We start from the raw sequence: 26,872 nt of genomic DNA, 5'->3' as shown, positions 1-26,872 counted from the left end.
CTGCAGCATGCCAGGCTTCCCTGTCCATCACCAACTCCCGGAGCCTCCTCAATTCATGTCTGTTGTGTTGGTGATAGCCATCCAACCATCTCATCCTCTGTCGTTCCCTTCTCCTCTCGCCTTGAATATTTCCCAGCATCAGGGTCTTTTCCAATGAGTCACTTCTTCACATCAGGTGGCCAAAGTATTGGAGTTTCAGCTTCAGCATCAGTCCTCCCAATGAATGTTCAGGACTGATTTCCTTTAGGATGGACTGGTTGGATCTCCTTGCTGTCCAAGGGACTGTCAAGAGTCTTCTCCAACACCATAGTTGAAAAGCATCAATTCTTCAGCACTCAGCTTTCTTTATAGTCCAACTCTCATACCCATAAATGCTGCTGCTGCTGCTAAGTCACTCCAGTCGTGTCCAACTCTGTGCGACCCCATAGATGGCAGACCACCAGGCTCTGCTGTCGCTGGGATTCTCCAGGCAAGAACACTGGAGTGGGTTGCCATTTCCTTCTCCTGCCCCATTTCTTAATCAGGTTGTTTTCTTCTTCCTGAGTGTTAGACAGCCCACTGTGTATGTTGGTAAGATACAGATGTGTCTCCTCCTCCTCCCAGTTTCACTGAGAAATAGTTGACACATATCCTTAAGTTGTATCAAAGCATATAGTGTGATGGTGATTCACCAATAGTGTGAAATGATGACAATAAGCTAACATCCATCATCTCTTTTGCATATATTTTCTTTCAGTCTGTGGCTTGTCCTTTCATCCTCTTGATAGTGAATGTATTTTTAGCCTTACAAAATCCAGGAAATCGAACAAATTAACGAGCAGCACTTTGGGAAGCAAAGTTCCCCAAGATATAGCAGTTTAAGAAAAAAAGAGACTTGAAGGCAGGGCTGCATGGGCTGTGAGGGTCTGCACACAGCGAGACAGTGGGCTCTGATGGTTGGTTCTGGAAGGCTGAGAGCGCTTGTGCTCCAGCAGTCCCCAGCCACCAGGGAACCTTAGCAGCCACTGCAGTGGGTCACTGAGCCTCATGATAAAATCATGCAGGGAGGCAGGGCTGGTGGCTCAGTGGCTGAAGTGTCTCACTCAGGAGAGTTTAGCCTCAAGCTGTGAGCCCCTGAAACTTGGATCTGTTGATCCTCAGATGGGAAGGGGCCTGGGAATCTGTATTCTAAACACCACTACCCCTGTCCCCCAACCACCACCAACACCAGTGTCTCTATCAGGCAAACTCAGGTGCCAACCAGGTGGCCTCCCACTTGACTGCTTTTGCCCACAGACAAGGACCCAGACGTTGTCTCCAGGGCCCAACGGTGTGGAAGGTGCTGGCCATGCCCCCACAGCACAGATCAGTCTGAGCCACCCTGCCCAGCTCTACCTACATCTACTCAAGGGCAATCAGTTTACCAAACACACAAAAGAAAAATATTTTATTAAAAATAGCCACTTTGGCCTTGACCCAGTCAGGGTTCTCATGACAACTTTGCACGTGCAAAAAAACCTCTCTCAATGTCATTATGCTGCTACAGGAAGTCTGCAAAAACATTCTTTTTCTTGTCATGGATGCATGCAGAGCTCTGTCTGCACCTTCAACCAAGGCTAAAGTCATAATCTTTATTAAAAAACAAACACACACACACACAAAAACCAAAAACAGACACAATTCAGAAGCTCAGAAGTACAAAGAGGCAGAAAGTGCTTAGTAAACCTGAGAAAAAGACCAAGGTTCAAAAAGTGCCTGAGAAGAGCAGGGCTCGGGCTGAGCTCATAGCCCCTGTGCAGGCTGAGGTCATCCAGCGGTGCCTGGGAAATGAGGGTAGATAACCTTTAACTACACTGACACAGAGAGAGAACCCACAGGAGCCCCACCACGTGTAAGAGGAACAAACTTCTGTCTTGCTCTCATATGAGGCAGGAACCCCTCCTGGAGTTCAGAAAGGGGCTTTATTCTACTGGTTCTACTGCTCTGAACTCCACCCATCCAGCTAGACTGACCTGAGAAAGGAGATGCTGCTGTTTGCCAGCCTCTGGGCACAAGAACGAGTCCCTCCCCTGCCCTGTCCCTGCCCTGTTCCCCACTCACAGGAACACTTTCACCCATCTACAGAGATGGGGTGGGGAGCAGAGGGAGGGAATGGAAATAGCTGCATCTTCGGGGTGGTTTTCAGAAGAGCAGACAGCACAGCAGAGGTGCTCTTCTCTGTGCCGGACTCCTTTTGCAGGTGTTTCCTGGCTGCATCCGGTCTGGGGAAACCCAGGTCTCAGGCTCGTCCTTAGAGGCCACGCCCAGCAGGCAGCAGTGTTGCGCCATCTGACCCAAGGCCTCTGGGGCCCCCTTGAGAACTGGAGGTAGTCTAGCATCATTCTCCCCCGGGGCCCATACTCTAACTCATCCATGACTGATTTTCCCCTTTGCAGCAGCAACTTCCTGAATTTCTGCTCCATTCTAGAAGCTAACATGAGGCTCTTTACCCTCTGGGCCCCCAAGGTGTGCTGTAACATCCTTAGGGGAACACCAACTCCCCCAACGTAGGCCATTTCTGTAAGCAGACTGCCCTCCTGCCCAGCAGCCCGGAACTTTCTCTGAATCCTAAAGGGATGTCCACCCCTTGCTGATTTTCATAAAATCTTTTTTAAAAAGGAAACCCAACAAGAGCGTTTTCGACCTAATTCTGTAGAGGACTCTTCCTTCCAGTCTCTTCCTGTTACAGATTTTGCTTTTGAGAGTAAAAGAGGGATCAACAGTAGGCTGTGGCTTTGATTTTAATCCACAACCATTTTCCGGGTTTAGAACATCTCTGCAGTTATGCAGAGTGCTCGTGGGACCCACGGGAGGGGCATCTAAGGGAGGGGCAGCACCTGTTAAGTTCGACTCCTCCTCCTCAAGCCCCCCGGCCCAGTGACAGGTACACCTCCCTTCTTAGCCAGTGGCTTCTGTGACTTAACAGAGAAACTGTTTTCTGACCTAAAGAGGAAAGGGGTGGTGGAAGAGTCATAGACGATAGAGTTAACGGATGCTTCTTTTAAATCCTTTTTCTTTCAAATCACCCCAGGATGCATGTGTCATACCCCCAACCAATTCCCCTAACTTTCCCCTTCAAAAATCAGTATTTGGGTGATTTCCTAACTCTCTGGTTGCCTTTCCTATAAAAAATTAACCTAGAAAGTGAGTAAATCAGCAATCTCTAGGCAAGAATTACCGGAGTGGACAGCCATTCCCTTCTCCAGGGCTCCATCCCTGGGTCTCCTGCATTGCAGGCAGATTCTTTACCATCTGAGCCACCAGGGAAGCCCAATCCTTCCCCAACGTTAAGTGTCTCATGGAGGCAGGAGTCTGGATCCTGGCCACACCATCTCCATCAAGGGCAGGGAGCCCATGGACACAATTCAGGAGGCCCCTGCAGACTGGCCATCCTGAGCCGCTGTGTGCAGCTGTGCCCATGCTGGTCACTAGGGAACCTCCTGGTTCAAGGTAACCGACCCTTGCATTGACCAGTAAAGCCATCCAGGAAAAGCCAGGCTCTCAGGGGAATCCCGACGCTCTGACAAACCAGGAATCTGCTCTGTGTTATCTCGGTGGGGGCCCCTTTCTTTGGCACCCTGACAGTTTATTGAGGATGGGTGCACGGTTGTACATGTATCTCTCGGTGCCTTTCCCACCGGTGTGGGTCCCTCCAAGTGTAAACAGTGCCGTGTGGTCAGGGGCCCCAGACTCCTGGACCACAAGGCCAACTGGCAGTGCTCATGAACCACTGGTTTCCCTGAATCTCAGTGCAGCCCTCGTGCTGACAGAATTCCCCCCAGTGCCGAAGGACACGGCGTGAGGGGGACGTGCCTGAGGGTCGAGGAGGTAGACAAGCTGAGTTTGCGCTGCTCCCCACAGGGGTCAGGAGCTGCAACGGCAGGAGGCCCCAGGTCGGCTGCACCCACGCCCGGAACTAGGAGGGAAGCAGCTCAGGTGCTTGGAAGTTCGTTTGGGGTCCGCCTGGGCCTCTGAGACTCGCTCTTGGAGGGCACAGGGGCCTTGGGAGGGCTGGCCAGGCTCTCGGCGGCGGGAGGCTGAGGGGTGCAGCAACAGCAGAGAGAGAGGAGTCGGGTCCTGACCGCGCGGGTGCAGAAGACGAACATGATGCAGTTGGCACCTCCCTGGAAGGTGTTCCCGATGCCCTGGTGGGGAGAAAGGAAGACAAATGAGTGCCAGGGCTGAGCGGGTCTGAGCAACACAGGCAGGGAGGAGCAGGGGACCCAGGACCTCGTCTCCACCTCTGGGGGCTGGTCCCTAGGGACCCTGGCCACCAGGACCCCCGACAGAGCACCGGCAGGCCTAAACTTGAAGGCATGCCTTGAGTCTTCTGGGTTTGGAAGGGCTAAGGGTCAGTCCACTGTCCTGGGGTTACTCCTAGGTCATGGGACAGCAACTCAATGCCCATGGGCTGCCCTGGAGCCACGCTGACCTTCCACCTTCTCTCGTCAAGGCTCCCTGTCAGGCAGGGCATGGAGGAGGGCTCAGGGGAGCAGGGCCCCCCCACCCGCCCAGGCTGGACAGAGCGTTGGGGCCTGCCTGCCCCACTGACCCTGCGGCCGGCCAGGCAGGGGAGGGCAGACCTACGTGCAAAACCACCAGCACCGGCATCCGCACCGCCGGGGAGCCACAGAGGGTCAGGACGAAGCGCACCGTGCTCCAGACCCGGAGGCAAATGAAGATGAGCGGGATGAGGACCAGCTTCTTATCGGCCACAGAGGTGTGTCGCTGGAGCCGGTGCACCTCAGAGACGATGGGCCGGTACTCCGAGAGCTCCTCGCGCTGTGGGGGGGAAGGCAGAGAGCAGATGTGAGATGAGTGAGGTGAGCTGGGGCCCTCCTCCCCACTCCCTCCCCTGCCCTGGGCTGCTGTCTCCCCGCTCCTCCTGGGGACACACACTGGATGGAGTGGGAGGACATGAGGCATGCAGTGCCTGAGGCTGGCAGGCCAGGTTCCATCTCTGGCCCGTCTTATCCACCCACTGGCCACTCCACATCCTCACGTGGGTGTCTAAAGCATGTCGGAAGCCTCTCATGTTCACAACAGATGCCTGACCTCACCCCCAAGCCTACTGCCTGCTTCCCCATCTCAGCTAACAGGAGCCCTGTCCTTCCAGCTGCCTGGGCCCCAAGCTTGGGAGTGGTCTTTGGTTCCTGTCTCCGTGGGACAGCTCACGTCTGCCCCAAAGGCAAGCCCTGCAGGTCCTGCCTTCAAAACAGACCCAGACCTGGAAGTTCTGTCCACGGTCACCGCCACCAGCCAGGTCCAAGCACCACCACCACTTCTCTGGACGGTTGCCACTGCCTCTTCACTGGTCTCCCTCCGTCGCCCTGACCACCCCAACCCCCTCCCCACTGCAATGTCACTCTCAACACAAATGCAGTATGGTTCCTTGAAAAGCAATGTTCATTACTGCACTATTTACAACAGCCAGGACACAGAAGCAACCTAGATGTCCACTGACAGATGAATGGATAAAGAAGATGTGGTACATATACATAATGGCATATTACTCAGCCATAAAAAATCTGAGTCAGTTCTAGTGAGGTGGATGAACCTAGAGCCTGTTATACTGACTGAAGTAAGTCAGAAAGAGAAAAACAAATATCATATATTAACACATATATAGGGAATCTAGAAAAATGGTACTGATGAACCTATTTGCAGGGCAGCAATGGAGACAAAGATACAGAGAACAGACCTGTGGACACAGTGAGGGAAGGAGAAAGTGGGACAAAGAGAGAAAGTAGCGTCAACATATATACACTATCAGGCATAAGACAGACAAAAGCGCTAGTCACTCAGTCATATCTGACTCTTTGTGACCCCATGGACTGTAGCCTGCCAGGTTCCTCTGTCCGTGGGATTTCCCAAGGCAAAAATGCTGGAGTAGGTAGCCATTCCCTTCTCCAGGGGATCTTCCTGACCCAGGGATCCAGGTCTCCTGCATGGCAGGCAGATTCTTTACCATCCGAGCCTCCAGGGAAGCCCCCATAAGCTGGATGGCTGGTGAGAAGTTGCCGGATAGCACAGGGAGACCCGTGTGGTGCTCTGTGGTGGGGGACAGGAGGGCAGGGAGGCTATGGAGGGAGGGGATGTATGTACAATTACGTCCAATTTACACTGTTGTATGGCAGAAACCAACACAACATTGTAAAAATTAAAACAACAACAACAGACCTAAGTCAGATCAAGCCAGTCTTCCACTCCAAGCTCTTGGTGACTCCTCATTTCATACGTTCCTTACAAAATCCCCAGCTCTAGCTCTCTCTGACCTCATTCCTGCCACATTCCTCATGTTTATTCTGCTCCAGCCACACAGACCTCCTAATCCTCCAAACATGCCAGGCACACCCCACCCCCGGGCCTCTGCACAAGCTCCCTCCCACATACATGCCCCATCAGTTCAGTTCAGTTCAGTTCAGTCCAGTCCCTCAGTTGTGTCTGACTCTTTGTGACCCCATGAACCGCAGCACGCCAGGCCTCCCTGTCCATCACCAACTCTGGGAGTTTACCCAAACTCATGTCCATTGAGTCGGTGATGCCATCTAACCATCTCATCCTCTGTCGTCCCCTTCTCCTCCTGCCTTCAATCTTTCCCAACATCAGGGTCTTTTCAAATGAGTCAGCTCTTCGCATCAGGTGGCCAAACCGCCAAAAAAAAAAAGAAAGACACAGGCAAGAGCTGCAGCTGGGAGTGGGGGGGACGGGGGGAGTCCTGGGCAGAGCCTGGTGGGGCTCCTGGGAACTTCCATCTGGGAGCCCTGGAACCCTCCTAGGGCAGTAGGAAAGAGGGGGTGAGAAGGGCACCCCCAGCCCAGACAGAAGACCAACTAAAAAGCCCTTCAAAGACGGAGAGGATCTCAGACCCATTGGTACACCTGCCAGCATCTCTGTCAGTGACTCCAAGTTGAGCCACAAGAGGGCGGCAGGGAGGAGTGAGAATCAGGTAGATTTTCAAATAAAAAGAAAACCCGAAGTGTGTGTTTCAGGAGACAGACAGGAGTACAGGGTGGGGATCAGGTCTCAGACAGCTGCGAGGAGCACCTCACACACTTGGAAATGGCCATTGAGCCTGCAGCACACTCGAAAGATGGGGACATTCTCCCCTACAATTTCAGTCTTGAAAACGCAGAGCAAAACAGAAAGACAGGCACCACATCAGCAGGATGAGCCAGGAAATCTGTCCCCAGAGCTTTCACTCTGCTACCGCTCCAGCCACATGCCATATTTTATCTTCCATCGGAGTTACATCTCTGCCTCCTCCTAGGAGTGCAGGAACCATGCTTGAATTCTCATTAGAAACTCCCATTGCCACACAGAACTTTTATGTATAGTAGATGCTCAACAAAAATGCACTGAATGAATGCTTGAGCAGATCAATGGATGGGCTAATCTGAGCATTTCTGGGGTAGTAGTTTGCACATGACTGGTTTCCCTGCTGGGTCAGCAGTAAAGAATCCATCTGCCAATGCAGATGTGGTTTCGATTCCTGAGTTAGGAAGATCCCCCGGAGAAAGGAATGGCAACCCACTCCAGGATTCTCACCTGGGAAATCCTATGGACAGAGGAGCCCGGCTACAGGCGGGCTACAGTCCATGGGATTGCAAAAGAGTCAGACACAACTTAGTGACTTAACAATCACAACAAGGACTTGGACGTGGCTAGGAGAAAGCCTGTACTTTACATCTGCAGAAACGAACTGGTAGTCCAGCATAAGGAACAATTCGGTCGGATTATCAGAGGGAAAGCATTCTTTCCGAGAATTTCTGGCCAGAACTAGCAGACTTCTGATCAGCCCAGTCTATTGAATTCCTGAGAGCCCGAAAAATCTACCACTTAGGATATTTTAATCACCAAGAATAAGAAGTGAATTATTTGTATCACTGATTATGGAAGTCTGTGGCCTCCCCTCCCCCACCTTGGGGGGAGGGTGTGTGGGTGGGGCCCTGCCGGGTCAATTCTTATTTGGCTAGTGCTTATCTGCATGCAAGCATCTTTCATCCAGGTTCCTTTCAAGGTTAAACAACTGCATGGGTCTGTCCAGGAGGGGGCAGTAGAGAGCTGTGGCCCAGACCGCAGGCTGCGCTCGTAGCCTCCTTAATTCCAGACACTAGGAGTCTGGGAAGCCCCTTAACCTTGGTGAGCCTTGTTTCCTTATCCACAAACGAAGGAATAAAAGGACCCGCCCCGAGGGGGCTGTGTAATTAGCAAACAAGACAACCCACGGTGCTTATAAAATTCGGCATGCGTCACGGTGAGTGATGCAGAGCAAACGCTCCCTCACTCTCGCCGGTCACTGGTCCTTCCCCTGAGATGGCCGTCCCGACGCCGGGACACGCTGGCCACACAGAGCTCAGGCGGGCCCCCCGGGGGCACCTACCGCCCGGTGAATGTGCTTCCGGATGAGGAGGTAGAGCACGGGCAGGGTGACGTAGGCCAGCAGCTCCCACAGCTTCCCGGTCAGCAGCATCCACAGCACCCGGTCCTCCGCCTCCAGGTTGATCCAGCACCAGCCCACCGACACGTCCGAGGCGTCGTAGCCGATCTTCTTCAGAGCCACGGCTGCCACGGTGATGGCCAGCGGAACCCCCCAGCTGAGGAGGAAGGAGCAAACAGGACGCGGTGAGGTCAGACCCAGCTCCCAGCAAAGCCAGGAAGGGCGAAGAGACCGGGATGCTGTGCAGACAAGGCCAGTGCTCTCCCAAGGCCGCAGCAGGCAGGGTCCCTAGAGAGCAGAGGGGCGGGAGTCCTCAAAGCCCCCAATCCAGCCTGCTCTGCCCAAGCCCAGGAAAGGGGACACAGGGGATGTCCTGGCCTCCCACCTGGACACACACAGCCTCCCAAGCACTGGGAGGCTGGGTTCTAATTCAAAATTGCCAGGCTCCTCAGAGACTAGGATGCTATAGCACTCTCACTTCCCGGGTGGCTCAGATGGTAAAGCGTCTGTCTACAGTGTGGGAGACAGGGGTTCCATCCCTGGGTCAGGAAGATCCTCTGGAGAAGGAAACGGCAACCCACTCCAGTACTCTTGCCTGGAAAATCCCGTGGACACGACTGAGTGACTAAAATCACACACCACAGCACCAGAACAGCCAGCTCCTTCCTGCATTGGGAGGCCTGGGCACCAACCTGCAAACATTAGCCCACGCAGCCAAATATCATCCACACACTCCACTAGCAGACAGGCCCCCGTGGCCAGCCTGGGTCCGGGAGTGCATACATACACTGGTGGCTTGGGGCTGTCAGGGTCCCGTGCAGCTGCAGCAGGAATTAGAAGAGGGGGCGGGCTCTAGGCAGACACGTCTTCTTGGGCCCTGGCAAGGATCCAAGTGTGTTGGTTGCTCAGTCCTGTCTGACTCTTTGTGACCCCATGGACTGTAGCCCGCCAGGCTACTCTGTTCATGGAATTCTCCAGGCAAGAATACTGGAGTGGGTAGCCATTCCCTTCTCCAGGGGATCTTCCCAACCTGGGGATCAAACCCAAGTCTCCTGCATTGCAAGCAGATTCTTTACCATCTAAGCCACCAGAGAAGCCCAAGGAGACCCTCTAAAGCTTAGAGCAGGGGCAGAGCCCCCTCTCAAGGCAGTGCTGGATGGACTTTTCTAGAGTTTAACACAATGGCAACACAGCCCAGATTAGGGCTGAGCCCCAAGGCCCCTCCCCGGTGGTGCCCACACCAGTCTCCCCCAAAAACCTTTCAAGTCGGTGAGAGGGACACAAACAAGCTAATGTGGAGGCCTGCAGGGTAGTTAAGAGCTTGGACGGTGATGCAACAGGCTGGGTCCAAGTCTCGGGCCTGCCCCGCGTGGCTGCAACACATCAATGTTTTTCTGCACCAACTGGGGATGATCACGGTGCCTGGAGCAGAGCATTGCAGTCAGTCATTACCAGAATAAACTGATCAGCGTGAGGTGCGCACACGGGACAGGGTGTGTCCATGTTTATGTCAGGCAGGCTCATCCCTAGGTCCTAGGATCCAGGATCCAGTCCTGCAGTGCAGGCGCCAGGGAGGTGTGAGGCCTGTGACCCCAGGAGGACACACAGGCCTATGTCCCAGGTCAGCTGCTTAGTGACCAGGACAGTGTCATTAGGAAAACACTTAGTGCGGAAAGCAGTTCTACCTCAAGGGCTCCGTGTAAGGGATGCCGGCTCTTTCTGAAAGTCATGGAACAATGATGTGATCCCAGTTGCACTTGGTCTGTTACGAAAAGGAGGCTAGAAGAGCGGTGTTTCTATCAAGGTCTCCAAAGGCTGCAGGATGGGGGAGGAGGCAGGGCGGGGATGGTGATGGAAAGGACAAAGTCAGCTCCCTGGGCCTGGGAGAGGTTTGGTGTCCATCCTCCACTGACCTCTGCAGGAGCCCCACAGCCCTGCAGCTCCGGCTGTCCGGAGGCAGAAGCGACATGTCCCCCTTGAAGGCACAGAAGCACAGGAGGGGCCAAAACTCCACTCAAATCAAAGGATTATGGGATTATTATGTTACACTTACAATGGAGTGTGCTATTTTTTTTTTAAACTTTATTTGTGGTTGCACTGGGTCTTGATTGCTGCGAGAGGGATTTCTCAGTTGTGATTGGCAGGGGCTACTCTCTAGTTGCGGTGCAGTGGCTTCTCTTGTTGTGGAGAAGGGCTCCAGGGTGCAGACTCTAGAGTGCAGACTCAGTAGTTGTGGCACATGGGCTTAGTTGCTCTGTGGCATGTGGGATCTTCCTGAACCAGGGATCGAACCCGTGTCTCCTGCATTGGCAGGAGGATTCTTAATCACTGGACCACCAGGGAAGCCAAATGCTTGTCCTGTGAAGAATTATTGATCTATTAAGTTAATATATATTATTATCAAACTATTTTGTCTTAATAAAAGTTTCCCATTTTAAAACTCAAGCCATTGTAAATAGTACTGCAATGAACACTGTTGTATGGCAGAAACCACGACAACATTGTAAAGCTATTATCCTCCAATTTTAAAAAAACAACCTCACGCCATCCTAGTAAAGGACAACATGTGTCCACTGTGAGCTCCAGAAGTTGATGGCCATGTGGGCTCACTGCTCCATCTCAGCATCCACACCAGGGCCTGGCATGTGGCGGGGCAAAACTAGGACCTCCTAAATGAATGAAGTATGAGTGCAGTGGCCAAGACAGCTTTTCCCAATTTACTCCTTAAATGTTCACTGCAAGGACATTACTGAAAGGAGGTGAAAGGCTTTTAAGGCAGCAGTCTCCAACCTTTTTGGCACCAGGCACTGGTTTCATGGCAGACAATTTTTCCACAGACTGAGGGGTAGGGGAGGATGGTTTTGGGATGTGGTGTTGGAGAAGACTGTTGAGTGTCCCTTGGACAGCACAGAGATCAAACCAGTCAATCCTATAGGAAATCAACCCTGAATATTCATTGGAAGGACTGATGCTGAAGCTGAAGCTCCAATACTTTGGCCACCTGATGTGAAAAACTGACTCATCAGAAGACCCTGGTGCTGGGGAAGATTGAAGGCAGAAGGAGAAGAGGACGACAGAGGATGGCAACATCGACTCAAGGGACATGAGTTTGAGCAAGCTCCAGAAGATAGTGCAAGACGGAGAAGCCTGGAGTGCTGCAGTTCATGGGGTCACAAAGAGTCAAGACACAACTTAGCGACTGAACAACAAAACACATTACATGCATTGTGCACTTTATTTCTATTATGGTTACAGCAGCTCCACCTCAGATCATCAGGCATTAGATCCCAGAGGTTGGGGACCCCTGTTAAAGGGCTGAACCAGAAATCCTGAAGTTAGAGGTGGGAGAGCAGTGAGTCAAGACCATCCCCCGGCAGGACGGGAGCCAGGGATTCCCATCCTGGGGGGAAGACAGCACAGGCTTGGCAGGAGGAAGCTGCCTCCTTCCCCCCTCAGCATCCCCAGGGCCCCCAAAGGAAACCTGGGGACCATAGGGTGACATTTCCAGGTTTTACAATTTTTGGTCTGGGGACCACAGGGTGACATTTCCAGGTTTTACAACTTTTGGTCTGACAGACAAAAGCTACGTGATGTCTCTCCTCTGTGTGACTGGGGTGTGCCTGGAGCTGAGTCTGTGCTGGAAAACAGCCAGAGGGAAGACCAAATAGACAAAAGGTTTTGAAAGGGCTGAGACTGTGGGTTGATCAATCAGAGCTGCTCTTTGAACTTGAGCACAGACAGCAGCTTTACTGGAGCCAGAAGTGGCCTGGGAGGTACCTGGGTGGAGGTGGGAAAAGGAGTGATCTCAGGGAGCGTGGGAAGGGAATGGGCGGGATGGTCTAATCACCCTGCCAAGCAGGCTCCACCAGATGCGTAATTTATAGGTAAAGACACTGGCGTGCTGGTGATGTTTTAACATCAGAAAGATGTCTGCATACACACACACACACACACACACACACACACACACACACACAAACTGATTATGAGTTTTACTAATATAAAGTAAAAGGTATGGAAACCAAGGGGAGTAAGGGAGAGTGGAATGAATTGACAGATTGGGATTTACATATTTACACGATTGATACTTTGTATAAAATAGACTGGCTTTCCAGGTGGCCCAGTCAGTAAAGAATCCACCTATGGATGCAAGAGACACCAGAGACACGGGTTTGATCCCTGGATTGAACCCCTGGAGAAAAATGGCAACCTGCTCCAGTAGTCTTGCTTGGGAAATCCCATGGACAGAGGAGCCTGGCAGGCTAACATACATGGGGTTGCAGAAGAGTCAGACAGGACTTAGTGACTAAACAACAACATATAAAATAGATAACTAATGAGAACCTACGGTATAGCTCAGGGAACTCTACTCAGGGCTCTGGGATGACCTGTGCGAAGAAAATCCAAAAAAGAGGGAATACATGTGTATTTAAAGCTGATTCACGTTGCTGTAAGCAGAAACTAACACATCGATCGTAATGTGAGAAACACGCTCACCAGCCCAAACTCAAACGAATGGTCTTGGAGACACAACGTGCAGCGGGAAGTGAGGCTTTAATGATGGTCTTGCAAGATCATCTAGTGGGTGTCTGGTGGGCAGGTTCACACAGAGTCGCTACATGGATCAAGTTATCCGCAAGTTATCCCTAGCATGCAAGTCCCTCCTCCAGTTCCTCACTGGCTGAATACTGTGGGGTGAACAATCTTCCTAGATGTCGCCTAGGTTTACTTCCTCTCTCTTTATGGGCTGGCCCCTCAGACATCTTGTTTCCTCCTTTCCTGCACACCTATTTCCGTTCTTATGTTTTGAATTCACCAATAGAATGAGCCAGCGTGAAAAGCCTAGGCACCCCACCCTTCCTCTGTTTCCCTGGACTTTCTAATTTTGTAACTATTGCATCAGCAGGCTGTCACTCAAAACTAGCTATTCTTGAAAATGGACCACTTTAAGTTCTTTATTTCTTACAGTAAAGCAACCATACTTCACTATTTTTTTTTAAAATGATGTGAGGCGAGGCACACAATCTGTAAATAATAATAAAATATACAATACTCCTCATCGTACACTCCATACAGCCAATTGATTCTCACAGGATGCTCTTGTTGACTTTTTCCAAACTCTGGTATCCGCAGCCAACCTGTGGTTGCAGTTAGCCAATGAGAGTAGTTCCATGACGTGAAGGTGGATGCTATTTTCATTTTCCTTAATGAGTAAGATGGAAGTGAAATGAGGAAGACCTGGGGCACCAGACGAGTGCTGGGAACTTTACTGGCTTGATATGAAGTTGATATGACGTTTCACATGAGCAACTTCTCTGTGACTCGGGTAACACTTTTCCAACATCAGAAGATATTTCTTCTTTTTTCCTGCTCTGGGACCTGGCCCATTCTCATCACCTCCCCCTGAATATCTGGCTTCCCACTTGCCCTGATGTGGGCCGTAGGCTTAGGTTCAGAGACAAGAAGCACTTTTACATTTTATCTTTACTACTAACATTTCCGGGGCTTCCCAGGTGGCACTAGTGGTAAAGAATCCACCTGTCATTGCTGGAGACATAAGGATATGGGTTTGATCCCTGAGTCGGGAAGATCCCCGGGAAGAGGGCATGGCAACCCATTCCAATATTCTTGCCTGGAGAATCCAGGCAGAGGACAGAGGAGCCTGGCAGGCTACAGTCCATAGGGTCTTAAAGAGTCAGACATGATTAAAGCACACATGCATGCACTCACATTTCCTAATCACTTTCTTAACTTTAGATCAGGGGTCCAACATACTAGGGCTCTCAGGCCAAATCCAGCCCGAAGTCTGTGTTTTATTTATTTTTCCATTTTATTTATTTTAAGTTGGAGTATAGTTGATTTATATTGTGTTCGTTCCTGCTGTACCACAGTGAATCAGTTATACATATACATATATCCACTTTTTATTCTAATTTTATAGTCTTTTCATTGGAGAGTAAGCAATTTACAATATTGAGATGGTTTCTGCCATATAGCAACATGAACTAGTCATAGGTATACATATGTTCCTCTCTCTTAAACCTCCCCATTCCGCCCCCCCTCCAGGTTGTCACAGAGCACTGGCTTTGTGTTCCCTGCTTTACACAGCGAATTCCCACTGGTTACCCACTTTACATATGGTAATGTGTACGTTTCAGTGCTACTATCTCAAATCATCCACCTTGTCCCCCCACTGTGTCCACAAGTCTGTTTATTTCTGCATCTCCACTGCTGCCCTGTAGATAGGTTCATCAGTAGCATCTTTCTAGATTCCATATATGTGCTAATATACAGTATTTTCCACTCTTTTTTCAGATTCTTTTCCCATTTAGGTCATTACAGAGCATTCTCCTCCTTGGTGGCTTGGTCGGTAAAGAATCTGCCTGCAGTGCAGGAGACCTGGGTTCGATCCCCGGGTCAGGAAGATCCCCTGGAGGAGGAAGTGGCAACCCACTCCAATATTCTTGCCTGAGAAACCCCATGGACAGAGGAGCCTGGTGGGCTACAGGCCATGGGATTGCAAGAGTGAGACATGACTTAACAACTAATATATATATATATATATATATTTATATTTATATTAATAGTGATATATATGTCAGTCCCAATCTCCCAATTTGTTGTCTGTTCTTTAAAATAAAGTTTTATTGGCACACAGCCACACTCACTGGTTGCATGTCACCTATGGCTGCTTGCAAGTTACCAGAGCTGAGCTGAGCAATTGCACGGGAAGGTCACATGGCCTGCAGAGCTGAAAAATAATCATTATCCTGTCCTCTACAGGAAAAGTTTGCTGACATCTGCTTTACAAATCAACAAAACTATAATTAGGACCAAAGGGGTTCTGAGTAGTACTCTTGTTTTTAATATAATTTATTTAATTGTATGTTTAAATAATTTAATTTTTAATGATAGTTCTAGCTAACAACCAGCCCAAAAAATACCCTGAAATTTAACAGTTGGGTCCCACAAACTGGCTCCAGGTCACCACTAGACAAGGGATGAAAAGGATGGGGGCTGAAACTGCCCCGGCTTCTCACCTACAGAGAGAGGTGAAAGGCTGGCAACCTCAGATTAGCCAAGTTGCTCTCTGACCAAGCGATCACCCTGAGCTATTGGTGGTATGCAACCCTGGAAGGGACTCTGCAAAGACATATATGACCGAATTGCCACTTTCCAAAAAAGTCTACTGCTAATTTCTAACAAGTATAGGGCTGGCCAAAAAGTTCGGTTGGGTTTTTCTGTAAGATGGCACAGAAAAATGCGAATGAAGTTTTTGGCCTACCCAATTCCACACAACAGGCTTCTTTTCATCCCTGTAAAAAAACCACCATCAATCAAAAAAAAACAACAACAATAAAGCCAAAAAAAGTAAGATATGGCTTAGCAACAGCACACATGAGACAGACCAAGGGTTGCAGTTGACCATGACCCAGAAGGTCAGAGAGCTCTCCCTCATGCCCAGATGTGGGTGATGGAGAGCGGCCAGCAAACTGTCCTCCCTCCCTGTGGACACCTGGGACCCACATTCTAAACCTGAGCCTGTGAAGCTGGCGCCAGAGCGGGCACGTGAGGAGGTACTGGGCCTTGAGTGCTGAAAGACTTTTGAGGAGGTCTTGTGAATGCAATAGCCATCAGGCGGCCAGAGGAAAGAAAAGGCAGGTGTGCTGCTCAAGTCCCAGAGCAGGAGGCTGAACTGGCAGCTTTCTCCACTCCCCACTCCCACCAAGGGAAGGAAGTCATGTGACCACGTGCAGGGGATGCTGTGAAAACGCCTGAGGAGAGACATGGTTAGCGCAGGTGACCCCTTCTCTCCAAACCTGTGATACAGGCTGAGGAGAAGCAGAGCTGGGGTCCCTTAGATGGAAGGTGCCTGAAGACCACAAAAAAGGTGGCGGGGGGGCAGAGGATGAGATGGTTGGATGGCATCACTGACTCAATGGCTATGAGTTTGAGTAAACTCCAGGAGATGGCAAAGGACAGGGAAACCTGGTGTGCTACAGTTCATGGGGTTGCAAAGACAGGACTGAACAACTGAACAACAACAGAAGCCCATCTGTGAGCAGAATCCCCTACTTGGAAGGGCACCAAGAGCTTGTCCCAGAGGCATCCAGCCCCAGCTCTCACCTGTGTTTGCCTGGAAACCGAGGCTAGATTCCAAGCTGGCTTCCTCCCCCTTCAGAGGCAGTTTCAGGGTGGGTATGTCTCCCCATCTCCCCTAGACTCCTGTGTTGAAGTCTGAACCCCTAGAACATCAGGATAGGACTATGTCTGGGGATAAGGTCTTTAAAGAGGTGATGAGGTCAAAATGAGGTCATTGGGTGGGTCCTAATTCAATAGGACAGGTGTCCATGCAAGAAGATTTGAGAGTCCCTTGGACTGCAAGGAGATCAAACCAGTCAATCCTAAAGGAAATCAACCCTGAATATTCTTTGGAAGGACTGACTCTGAAGCTCCAATACTTTGGCCACCTGATGTGAAGAGCCCTCTCACTGGAAAAGACCCTGATGCAGGGCAAGACTGAGGGCAGGGGGAGATCAGGGCTGAAGTGTCAATACGTTGGCCACCTGATGGGAAGAGCCAACTCACTGGAAAAGACCCTGATGCTGGGAAAGATTGAGGACAGGAGGAGATGGGGGCATCAGACGATGAGATGGTTGGATGGCATCCCCAGGTCAATGGACATGAGTTTGAGGAAGCTCTAGGAAATGGTGATGGACAGGGAAGCCTGATGTGCTACAGTCCCTGGGGTCACAAAGAGTCAGACACGACTAAGAGACTGAACAACAAGGAATGGCCTTGTAAGAAGAGATCTGGATGCAAACACTCACTGAAGGACGACCACGTGAGGACACGGGGTGCAGACGGCTCTCTGCAAGCCAGGAGGGGAGGCCCTGCCCACACCTGGATCTCAGACTTCCAGCCTCTGGGACCTGGAGGGGAGGATGTCTGTTGTTTAAGTGCCCCACCCAGTCTGTGGGCTTTGTTAGGGCAGCTGGAGCAGACTAAGGCAGAGGCTGTCTTACCAACTGTAGGGGAGAGACACACAGGGGACCTCCCCTCTCATCACACCCAGACCTGCAGAGCTGGGGGCCCTCAGTAAGCTTAGGGGAGGTGTAAACTGACAAAAGTCCTGCAGACTGGACATGAGCTTGGCTTGTGGAACTCGGCATTCACTTCGTTCTTTGGTTGCCCAGTGAGATGCTGAACCAATGCAGGATCAGCTGGGCAGTGAGCAGGCTACATCCTACACCTGGATTCCCTGGCATTTGTTAGCGTCTCACAAGAGGTGGCCGGTGTCCACAAGAGCAACGCTCTGGGTTTCCCTCAGAGATCCCAGTCTGCCCAGTTGGGGATCTTCCGAAATCTGTCCCACCAGCCAGGGTGGGGAACACCTGGGGTGACTCGGCGATGGGAAGACCCTTCCCCCAAGGGCTCCAAATCTCCTCAGTCCACCCCATGGATTCCTGCACTCCCCCGTCACCAGATCTCACTCTTCCTACAGATCTCTGCTACATGGGTGGCCCTTGCTGGGAAGGCCACAGGAGGGTCTTCTCCCCCAAACAGCAGAGCCTGGTCCCTGGGCCTGTGCCCTACGGAAAGCCATGACTGTGAACGTGACCCCGAGATGCTCTGAGGACGAAACCACCAGGCAACAATGTGCTGATTTAGAAAGCTCTTGGGAGCAGGACAGAGCCAGCTCAGAGGGAGGCAGCTGCAGGGAGCAGGGCCTGGGGAAAGGAATCCAGGCCTGAGGAAGCCCGGAGGTTTCTGCCCGGACAATGGGCTCTTAGTGTGAAGTGCCGGGCAGAGGGGCAGGATGTGGGCGTTCAGGGCGCCAGCCACTGGCCAGGCCACCACGAGGTCGCTCTGTGGCCCTGGCTGCAGAAGCGAAACACCCTCTCTGCCAGCACCAGGCTCTGCAGTCCTGGTTCTGGGGGCCGAGGAGCGCTCTGTAGCACACGGGGATGCTTTCCTGCCCACCTGGGCCCAGGTAAGGCCTGCGGCATCTGCCCGTGCCCCAGCAGGGTCAAGGGGCAACCCACGGTGCCCCCACGAACATGCAAACGCAGTGCAGAGACCTCACTGTAGCAGCGCTCTCAGAAAACAAAGTCAGTTCAGCTCTTGTCATTTTGGGGAGCACCACCTGGCGTGGGGTGCTGTTCACGCAGCCGCTGCTTCCACCCCCATTCAGGCACGGCCCGCCTGGGGCCTTGTCACTGGGCCCTCGGTGAGCGAGCCGGTGTCTGCTTAGAGAGCTCACAGGCTCTCCCCTTCAGGGCCCACGGTTCCCCTTTTCTCTGTGCGGGAACTTCCCCCTCCCCACAGCAGGGGGTTTTATGGTGACCCTGGGGTGCCCTAGATTTCTCTCTTCCTCCAGAACTCTCAGCCACTGCCAGAGGGTGGGTGGGCACCTGGGCCAGGGGTCATGCCCACATCTATCCCTACTTCAGTGGAGCCCAAAGAAATCCTAAGGCTGCTGGAGGCGGTCAGCTTGGCCCGGGCCCGTGGCGAGATGCGGCACCCCCGGCCCAACCTCCCCCCGCAATCACAGGACACACCAGCGGATGCCTGGCACAGCAGTGGCCCTAGGGCACACGTGTTGGGGACAGTTAAGGACCCTGCCCGTCTGGTTCAGAAGGAGCCCACCACCTTGTAGGGGAAGAGGGGCTGTTTTGAAAGGCAGGTTGCTTTCTGCAAGGCGACAGAGATGGTTTTAGGCTTATCTTATCAAAAGGGAAATGACCCCACCCATGGCCACTGGGCTGCCCAGCACTTTCATAGGTGAGAACTGCAAACAGATGGTCCCAGATACTTATCCACATGCCTGTACAACATAAACACAAACTTATGGTTACCAAAAGGGAGAGAGGGGGGTGGATAATTTAGGATCCTAAGTGTTTGGGATTAACATATACACACAACTATACATAAAATAGATAAACAACAAGGACCTACTGCATAGTACAGGAAACTCTACTCAGTATTTTTTAATAACCTATAAGGAAAATGAATCTAGATAAGAATATAAATATATAACTGAATCTGTGTTATACACCTGAAACTAACACAACATTGTAAGTCAACTATGTTTCAAGCAATCGATCAATCACGTGGTGTTGGTATAATGCCTCCTCCACTGCTAAGACACAGTACAAAGGGACTTGATACAGGACTTGCCCTTGAACGTGGAATATTCTCACACCTTGGCTTCCCTGATAGTTTAGTTGGTAAAGAATCCACCTGCAACGCAGGAGACCCTATTTCGATCCACTGGAGAAGGGATAGGTTACCCACTCCAGTATTCTGGCCTAGAGAATTCCATGTATAGTCCATGGGGTCGCAAAGAGCTGGACACGACTGAACAATTTTCACTTTCACTTCACTTAAAAATGAAGCAACAACCAGAAGATTCACCTTGGAACGCTATAGGAATCAATGGATATGAAACCCTTGAGTGAGACCTTGAGACTTCCAGGAGGTTTATCTAGATAAGATCCTTATTAATTACAAAAGGAAAAAGAGTGACTGCAGTGGAGACTGGTAGATAACACCTCAACAAAGTGATCAAAGTGAACATCACTAGGAAACGTACAAATCACAGTTGCCAGCCACCCCCAGGTAGCAAGCGAGAACCAGTTTCTGTGAGATTTCAGCCCAAAGTGCTGATTCTGATCTGTTAGGGGACACATGACCAACACTGCTCACTCCAGTAACCATCTGCATGAGTTATTTTTCACCAGGCGATTCTCGTAAGGGACAGGGAACTAACAAGCCACCACCAACCAGAAGAATTTGGGAAAGGTCAAAAGGAGACAGGAGACTCCAGTCCTTACGTCCTCCCAGAATCCTCCTCGCTGGAATCCATCTTGGCCGAGCAATACTCACACCACCAGGAAGGGCCTTGTGTCACAGTGATTGGCCAGAGACTACCTAGAAATGAATTCCCTCATCATAAAACCCAAGGCTGTGAGCCACATGGCAGGGCAGTCCTCCTGGGTTCCTTTACCTACTGCTCTCCCCGGGGACACCCCTTCCCAACAAAGTCTCTTGCTTTGTCAGCACGTGTGCCTCTTTGGACAATTCATTTCCAGGTGTTAGACAAGCATCCATTCTTGGGCCCTAAACGGGGTCCCCGTTTCTGCAACAGATCCACTCACAAGGAAGCATCAGGCAACCTGGGTGAGAGAGACATCCTACAAAATAGGGTGCCTGTGCTATTCCCAGGTGTCTCAGTGGTAAAGAATCTGCCTGCCAATGCAGGAGATGTGGATTCGATCCCTGAATTGGGAAGGTTCCCTGGAGAAGGAAATGGCAACCCGCTCCATTATTCTTGCTTGGGAAATTCCATGGACAGAGGAGCCTGGTGGGCTACAGTCCATGGGGTTGCAAAGAGTCAGACATGACTTACCAACTGAATAACACTAACAACATGGGCATGCAAGAGACTGTCCTTGCCTTTTGGAAATACACCCTGAGGGATTGGGAGTTGGGGGCATCAGGTCTGCAACTTACTCTTAAATGATTCCAGAAAATAATTATTGGAAAAGATAAATAACGCTAATGTGTTTAATTACATGTTAACAATGGTGGTAATCCAGAAAGTTAAAAATAAATGACTGCCAAATTATCTCTCAGTTTAAAAAATTATTGTCAAGGCCAAGAGACAAGATGGAATCCTAAAGGGGCACTGACCTTGAAATTCTAACCCGGAGCCTCCCACTCACAGCTCTGTGGCTCAGGCAAGTCTTATCAGCTGTGGCTGGAGGGTGACCAATCCTGGGTGAGTCTGCTGGGTTTCAGAGGATCAAGGCAGCACTTTGCAAGACCTCAGGAGCCTGACCTCTGAGGATAAAGTCTAAGCTGCCCTCCTTCCCCAATGAGATTTTTTTTTTTTTAAGTCTTTCAGTAAAGGAAACTATGTCAGGCATTATCATAGGGCCCCAGGGGGCATGCAGGGACTTCTTGGGTACTTGCCTGCTCGCATGACTCTCTCCAGCCTCCTGCGGTGTATGGCTGCATTCAGCTCAATAGATGGCTTTTCCCACTTATCATGTCCTACCACTTAAAAAATATATATTACTTGTAGAGTTCATGGCCAGTATTTAACAGCATAACACTTCCAGGTGGGGTATAGTCTATAACTTACTGATCCCCTATTTTTTGGACATTAAGGTTGCTTTCAAATTGTCATCACTGGCTAACAGTGCCACGCAAACTCCTTTGTACATCCGGCTTTGCATGTCATTTGGTTGATCTCTTTAGACTAGATCCCTATAATAGGATTTCTGGGATCAAGGGGTAAGAACCAAATACTTTCTACATGGATTATTCCAATTTACATGGCCAAAAATAATTAGGAAAACACCAGTTTCATCTGCATATCACATTAATATCCTGGCTTACTACTTTTTTCCTTCTAATTTAAAGAGAAAATGGTACTTCTTTGTTATTGCTTGTATTGAGTATTCATGCTTTTACTATTTTGTCAGAATGTCCTCTGTCCATTTCTAAAGATATTTGTCAGTTTTCTTTGAAAAAATCAACTCATAAGAACTCTTTAGAGAATAGAGATTGACCTTTTGTGTATTCATATTTTAAAATATTTTTGGAGACTGCAAGGTCTGAAGAAGAGGACTGATTTCCAGTCATTTGACATGGTTAACGACTGGGTCACTGTGTAGCCTGAGTCTGAAGATGAGACTTCCCACTGCCAAGAGGTACTTGCTAGTGGAGGTAATAGAATTCCTATTGAGCTATTTCAAATCCTAAAAGATGATGCTGTTAAAGTGCTGCACTCAATATGCCAGCAAACTTGGAAAACTCAGCAGTGGCAACAGGACTGGAAAAGGTCAGTGTTCATTCCAATCCCAAAGAAAGGCAATCCCAAAGACTCTTCAAACTACCGCACAATTGTCCTCATCTCACACACTAGCAAAGTAATCCTCAAAATTCTCCAAGCGAGGCTTCAACAGTATGTGAACTGAGAACTTCCAGATGTTCAAGCTGGATTTAGAAAAGACAGAGGAACCAGAAATCAAATTGCCAACATCTGTTGGATCATAGAAAAAGCAAGAGAACTCCATAAAAATATCTACTTCTGCTTCATTGACTATACTAAAGCCTTTGACTATGTGGATCACGACAAACTGTGCAAAAGTCTTCAAGGGATGGGAACATCAGACTGCCTCACCTGCCTCCTGAGAAATCTGTATGCAGGTCAAGAAGCAACAGCTAGAACTGGACATGGAACAACAGACTGGTTTCAAATTGGGAAAGGAGTACGTCAAGGCTGTATATTGTCACCCTGCTTATTTAACTTACATGCAGAGTACATCATACGAAATGCCAGACTGGATGAAGCACAAGCTGGAATTAAGATTGCCAGGAGAAATATATATAACCTCAGATATATAGATGACACCTTATGGCAGAAAGCGAAGAGGAACTCAAGAGCCTCTTGATGAAAGTGAAAGAGGAGAGTGAAAAAGCTGGTTTAAAACTCAACATTCAAAAAACGAAGATCATGGCATCCGGTCCCATCACTTCATGGCAAATAGATGGAGAAACAATGGAAACAGTGAAAGACTTATTTTCTTGGGCTCCAAAATCACAGCAGATGGTGACTGCAGCCATGGAATTAAAAGACACTTGCTCCTTGGAAGAAAAGCTATGACCAACCTAGGCAGCATATAAAAAAGCAGAGACATTACTTTGCCTACAAAGATCCATATAGTCAAAGATATGGTTTTTCCTGAAGTCATGCATGGATGGGAGTGTTGGACTATAAAGAAAGCTGAGCGCCAAAGAATTGATGTTTTTGAACTGTGGTGCCAAAGAAGACTCTTAAGAGTCCCTTGGATAGCAAGGAGATCAAACCATCAATCCTAAAGGAAATCAGTCCTAAATATTCACTGGAAGGACTGATGATAAAGCTGAAATTCCAATACTTTGGCCACCTCATGCTAAGAACTAACTCACTGGAAAAGACCCTGATGCTGGGAAAGATTGAAGGCAGGAGGAGAAGGGGACGACAGAGGATGAGATGGCTGGATGGCATCACCAACTTAATGGACATGAGTTTGAGCAAGCTCCGGGAGTTGGTGATGGACAAAGAAGCCTGGCGTGCTGCAGTCCATGGGGTCACAGAGAGTCGGACACGACTGAGCAACTGAAATGAACTGAACTGAACTGAAGAGGTCCTTCAGCAACCATAAATTAATCCTTCAAAGAAAGACACTGAAGAGTCCTTAGCAATATCGTCTGGGAGGATCCAGGTCAATACATGAACCTGCTGGACAGGTTTTTATGAAGTTTTAGACTAGCAAAGGGAGTGCTAACTTCTGGAAGAGAAAAAATTGTCAAAGTCCCTTTGACAGGAAAAATTTCTTTTTTCTTTTAAGAAGAAAGTAGATAGGGACTTCTCTGGTGGTCCAGTAGTTAAGAATCCACCTTCCAATGCAGGAGACTTGGGTTCGAACCCTGGTGAGGTAACTAAACTACCACAACTATTGAGCCTGTGCACTGCAACTATAGACTGAATGTAGCCATGTATATATAAAGTAGGGGGATCACATACAACAGACAAGAGGAACAATCTGCTTCCTTATAGCCACAGAAGGACACACAGGCTTTCTTGAGAGACTTTCCCTAAGCATCACAGAAAACATCCCTAGAAGTGAAAAGAAAGGTTCTTAGGGAATGTGTCTTTTCTATAGAAGCTGCACAGATTCTCTTTATCACTTAAAAAATACATTATATTCAGTACTTTTCAAAAGAGAGGGGGAAAAGAGAAGAGAACCTTGCAAAGAAAGTCTTGGGTACCTTCCCAGGTACACTTGAGCTCCACGCTGCCCACACCCAACCAGCCTCCCAAGAACAGGGTCCCAGAAATGGATGCAGAGATCCGGTGGGAGAGAGAGAAAGGAAAGGTCACCCTCTCTCTGTGGATCTCTCCAGCACCTGACCCTGTCTGAATGGCTCACTGCAAATATTTTGACTTGAACAGCTGAGAATCAGGCCATTTAATTTCCCAGGGACCAGCTGGCCTCCCTCCAACAGCCGTGAGACCTGGAGGTCAAGTGACTCTTGCAGGCTTGTGACCTCACTGTTGTGACACCCAGGTGACTTGTCTCTACAAAAGTGCTGATCATCCTCTGTCCCTTGGAAAGAGCTCAAGTATTTAACAGAGAGGACCTATAATTAGGGCAGCATTTGGTGCTCTTATTTGGAGGAGGGAGAAGAGGAAAGAAGCTCTATAAAATTCCTGCCTTGGGCTCAGCAGAGGACCTCACCAGATGTTTGAATCCTGGGATTACACTGGGAAGGGGCCAATCTTGGTTCACAGGTGAGAGCTAGCTGGATGAGACACTACAATGCCAGGGCAGGACAAGGCCTTGGTTCTCGCTACCCAGAGACTCCAGGCAGCTGGCAGCTGTCTTCCAGACCAGCCTCTGGCTCTGACCTCAATTTCAGAGCTGCTGAACTCTGGAAAGAAAGATTATCTAGAACACAGATAACAAGAGATTGGTGCCTGAGGTTTAGAGATGAGTAAAGATAAAATAAACAAGACTGTCCTTCCTAAATTTTAGCGCTGAGGCAGAGGGTTGGGTGGAGGGCAGCCTGAGAGTGGCCACATGAACCACATGTACTTTTCCATCCTGGGGCACCTAACTCATCTCTCAGGTGCCTGCCCCCATGCCCACCAGCAGCAGAGATGGCCAGAACTCAGTGAAACAGGAGGCCAAAGGTCCAGAGTGGCCTCACCAGCTCTCCAGGTGCTTCCAAGTTACCAGGGTCCGGCTCTGAGGGTGAGCTCTAGTCCCCCACGCTCCAGGGCCTGCGCTGAGGCACCCACCTCCCTGGGAGGCTTGAGCTGGGGCCACCTCAAAGAGACGCCCCCTGCGGCGATATACAGAACTAGTTCATCAAGACTATCATTCTGCTGGCCCAGGGCTGTCCCGGGACATGAACAGACACTGCCGGCTGAGTGGCCGGTCAGAGGTCTGACCAAGACGCGTGGCCCTGAGCGTGGCGAGGGCCACAGGGACAGCACACAGGATCCGGGCAGGGATCAGGGAACCTGAAGGAAAGCGGCGTCGCCGCCACCCACCTGACGACATGGAAAGCCCAGAGCAGGCGGCCAGTCTCGGGCCCGCACGCTGTGCGCACGATGCTGAGATACAGGTAGAGGGCGATGGCCACCGTCCAGAAGAAGGAGCTGGTGTTGGCGAAGGTGGAGAGCGCGCCCTGCAGCACGCAGTCCCACGAGGAGTCCTCGAAGTCCTGCAGGACCCCGTAGAAGTAAGAGGCGGCCGAGAGCAGGTCGGCCAGGGACAGGAAGAGCAGCAGGCGCCGCGCCAGGCTGCGCAGGTCGGGCCACAGGGCGTGCGTGGTTATCAGCAGGCCCGAGCCCACAGCGGAGAGCACGCACGACAAAAGCACCACGGCGCGCTCCGATGGCACCAGCACGGTGGGCGGCGGGGGAGGTGGCATGGCCGGGCGCGGAGAGGGTTGGGATCGGGGTTCCGCGTGTGGCCGCGGCCGCCGCCGCCGCCGCAGCTGTCTGGGCACCGACCCGCGAGCCGCTAGCGTCCCAGAGCCCGCCCCGCCCGCGTCCGGCCCCTCCCGCGTCCGGCCCCTCCCGAGCCCTCGGGACCCGCGGCCCACGCCCCGCCCCTACCCCTAGGCCCCGCCCCACCCTACCACGCCCCCGCGACCTCCACACTCCGCCCAGTAGCCCCCATGCCCAGACAGCGGGTGCGCCCCGCCCCCGCCCTGACGCCACACCCCTTCGTCCTCAAGCCCCGCCCCATGGCCCCCAAGTCCGGACTGCGGACCCGCGTCGGCCCCTGGACTGTCCCACGAGCCCCACCCTGTCCCCGGCGCGCGCGCCCCTAAGGCTGCCCGACAGCTCCGCAGCACCCTCCCCAAGTCCCCGCCGTTCTGCTCACACCACACCGGTGGTACCCTGCATGATCCGGCCTGCAGGCCGCCCTCCCCACTCAGAGCTCCGAGTCCTGGGGAGGGATGTATTAGCAATATTTTTAGGGCTAATATTTCCTTCCTTTTTTACTGCCAGCCTGTGTACGGGGGAGGGGGGCTGGTGAGGGGGCAGTGGTATGCTGGAGGGAGGGGTGGAGGCATTCTTTCCACTGGTAACAAAAGCAGCACTCGAAGTGATTCTCGTTCTTTAAGCAGTGATAACAGACATGGGAGTTGTTTGGAAGGGGGTGGTGGTTCCCGAGGGGGATGCTTCCAATTTTTCTTACAATGAGCACACTCACTGATTTGGTTTTTTTCTTTTTTAAAATTTAAGTTTAGTGGGTGAAATTTTAAAGAAAGGAAACAATTTCTAATTTATTAGTTTTTTTTTTCTGAAAATTCCATTAAAAAATTGGGGTACCATTCGTG

The 26,872-nt window shown here is 50.7% G+C and overlaps 1 protein-coding gene across 1 annotated transcript; it reads right to left on the bottom strand.

Annotated features, from left to right (window-relative positions):
* Window positions 1–1,398: 1,398 nt before the first annotated feature.
* Window positions 1,399–26,024, bottom strand: GPR157 (G protein-coupled receptor 157). Its single transcript, XM_061160470.1, has 4 exons — window positions 25,572–26,024; window positions 8,402–8,615; window positions 4,606–4,800; window positions 1,399–4,163 (listed from the first exon to the last, which is right to left on the bottom strand). The coding sequence occupies exons 1-4, from the start codon at window positions 25,952–25,954 to the stop codon at window positions 3,951–3,953; spliced, it is 1,005 nt and encodes a 334-aa protein (XP_061016453.1). The 5' UTR covers window positions 25,955–26,024; the 3' UTR covers window positions 1,399–3,950.
* Window positions 26,025–26,872: the final 848 nt, after the last annotated feature.

Source organism: Dama dama, chromosome 14, assembly GCF_033118175.1.
Source record: "Dama dama isolate Ldn47 chromosome 14, ASM3311817v1, whole genome shotgun sequence".
Classification (NCBI taxonomy): domain Eukaryota; kingdom Metazoa; phylum Chordata; class Mammalia; order Artiodactyla; family Cervidae; genus Dama; species Dama dama.
Note: the sequence above shows the minus strand (reverse complement) of the source record. Positions and strands in the feature narration are given on the sequence as shown.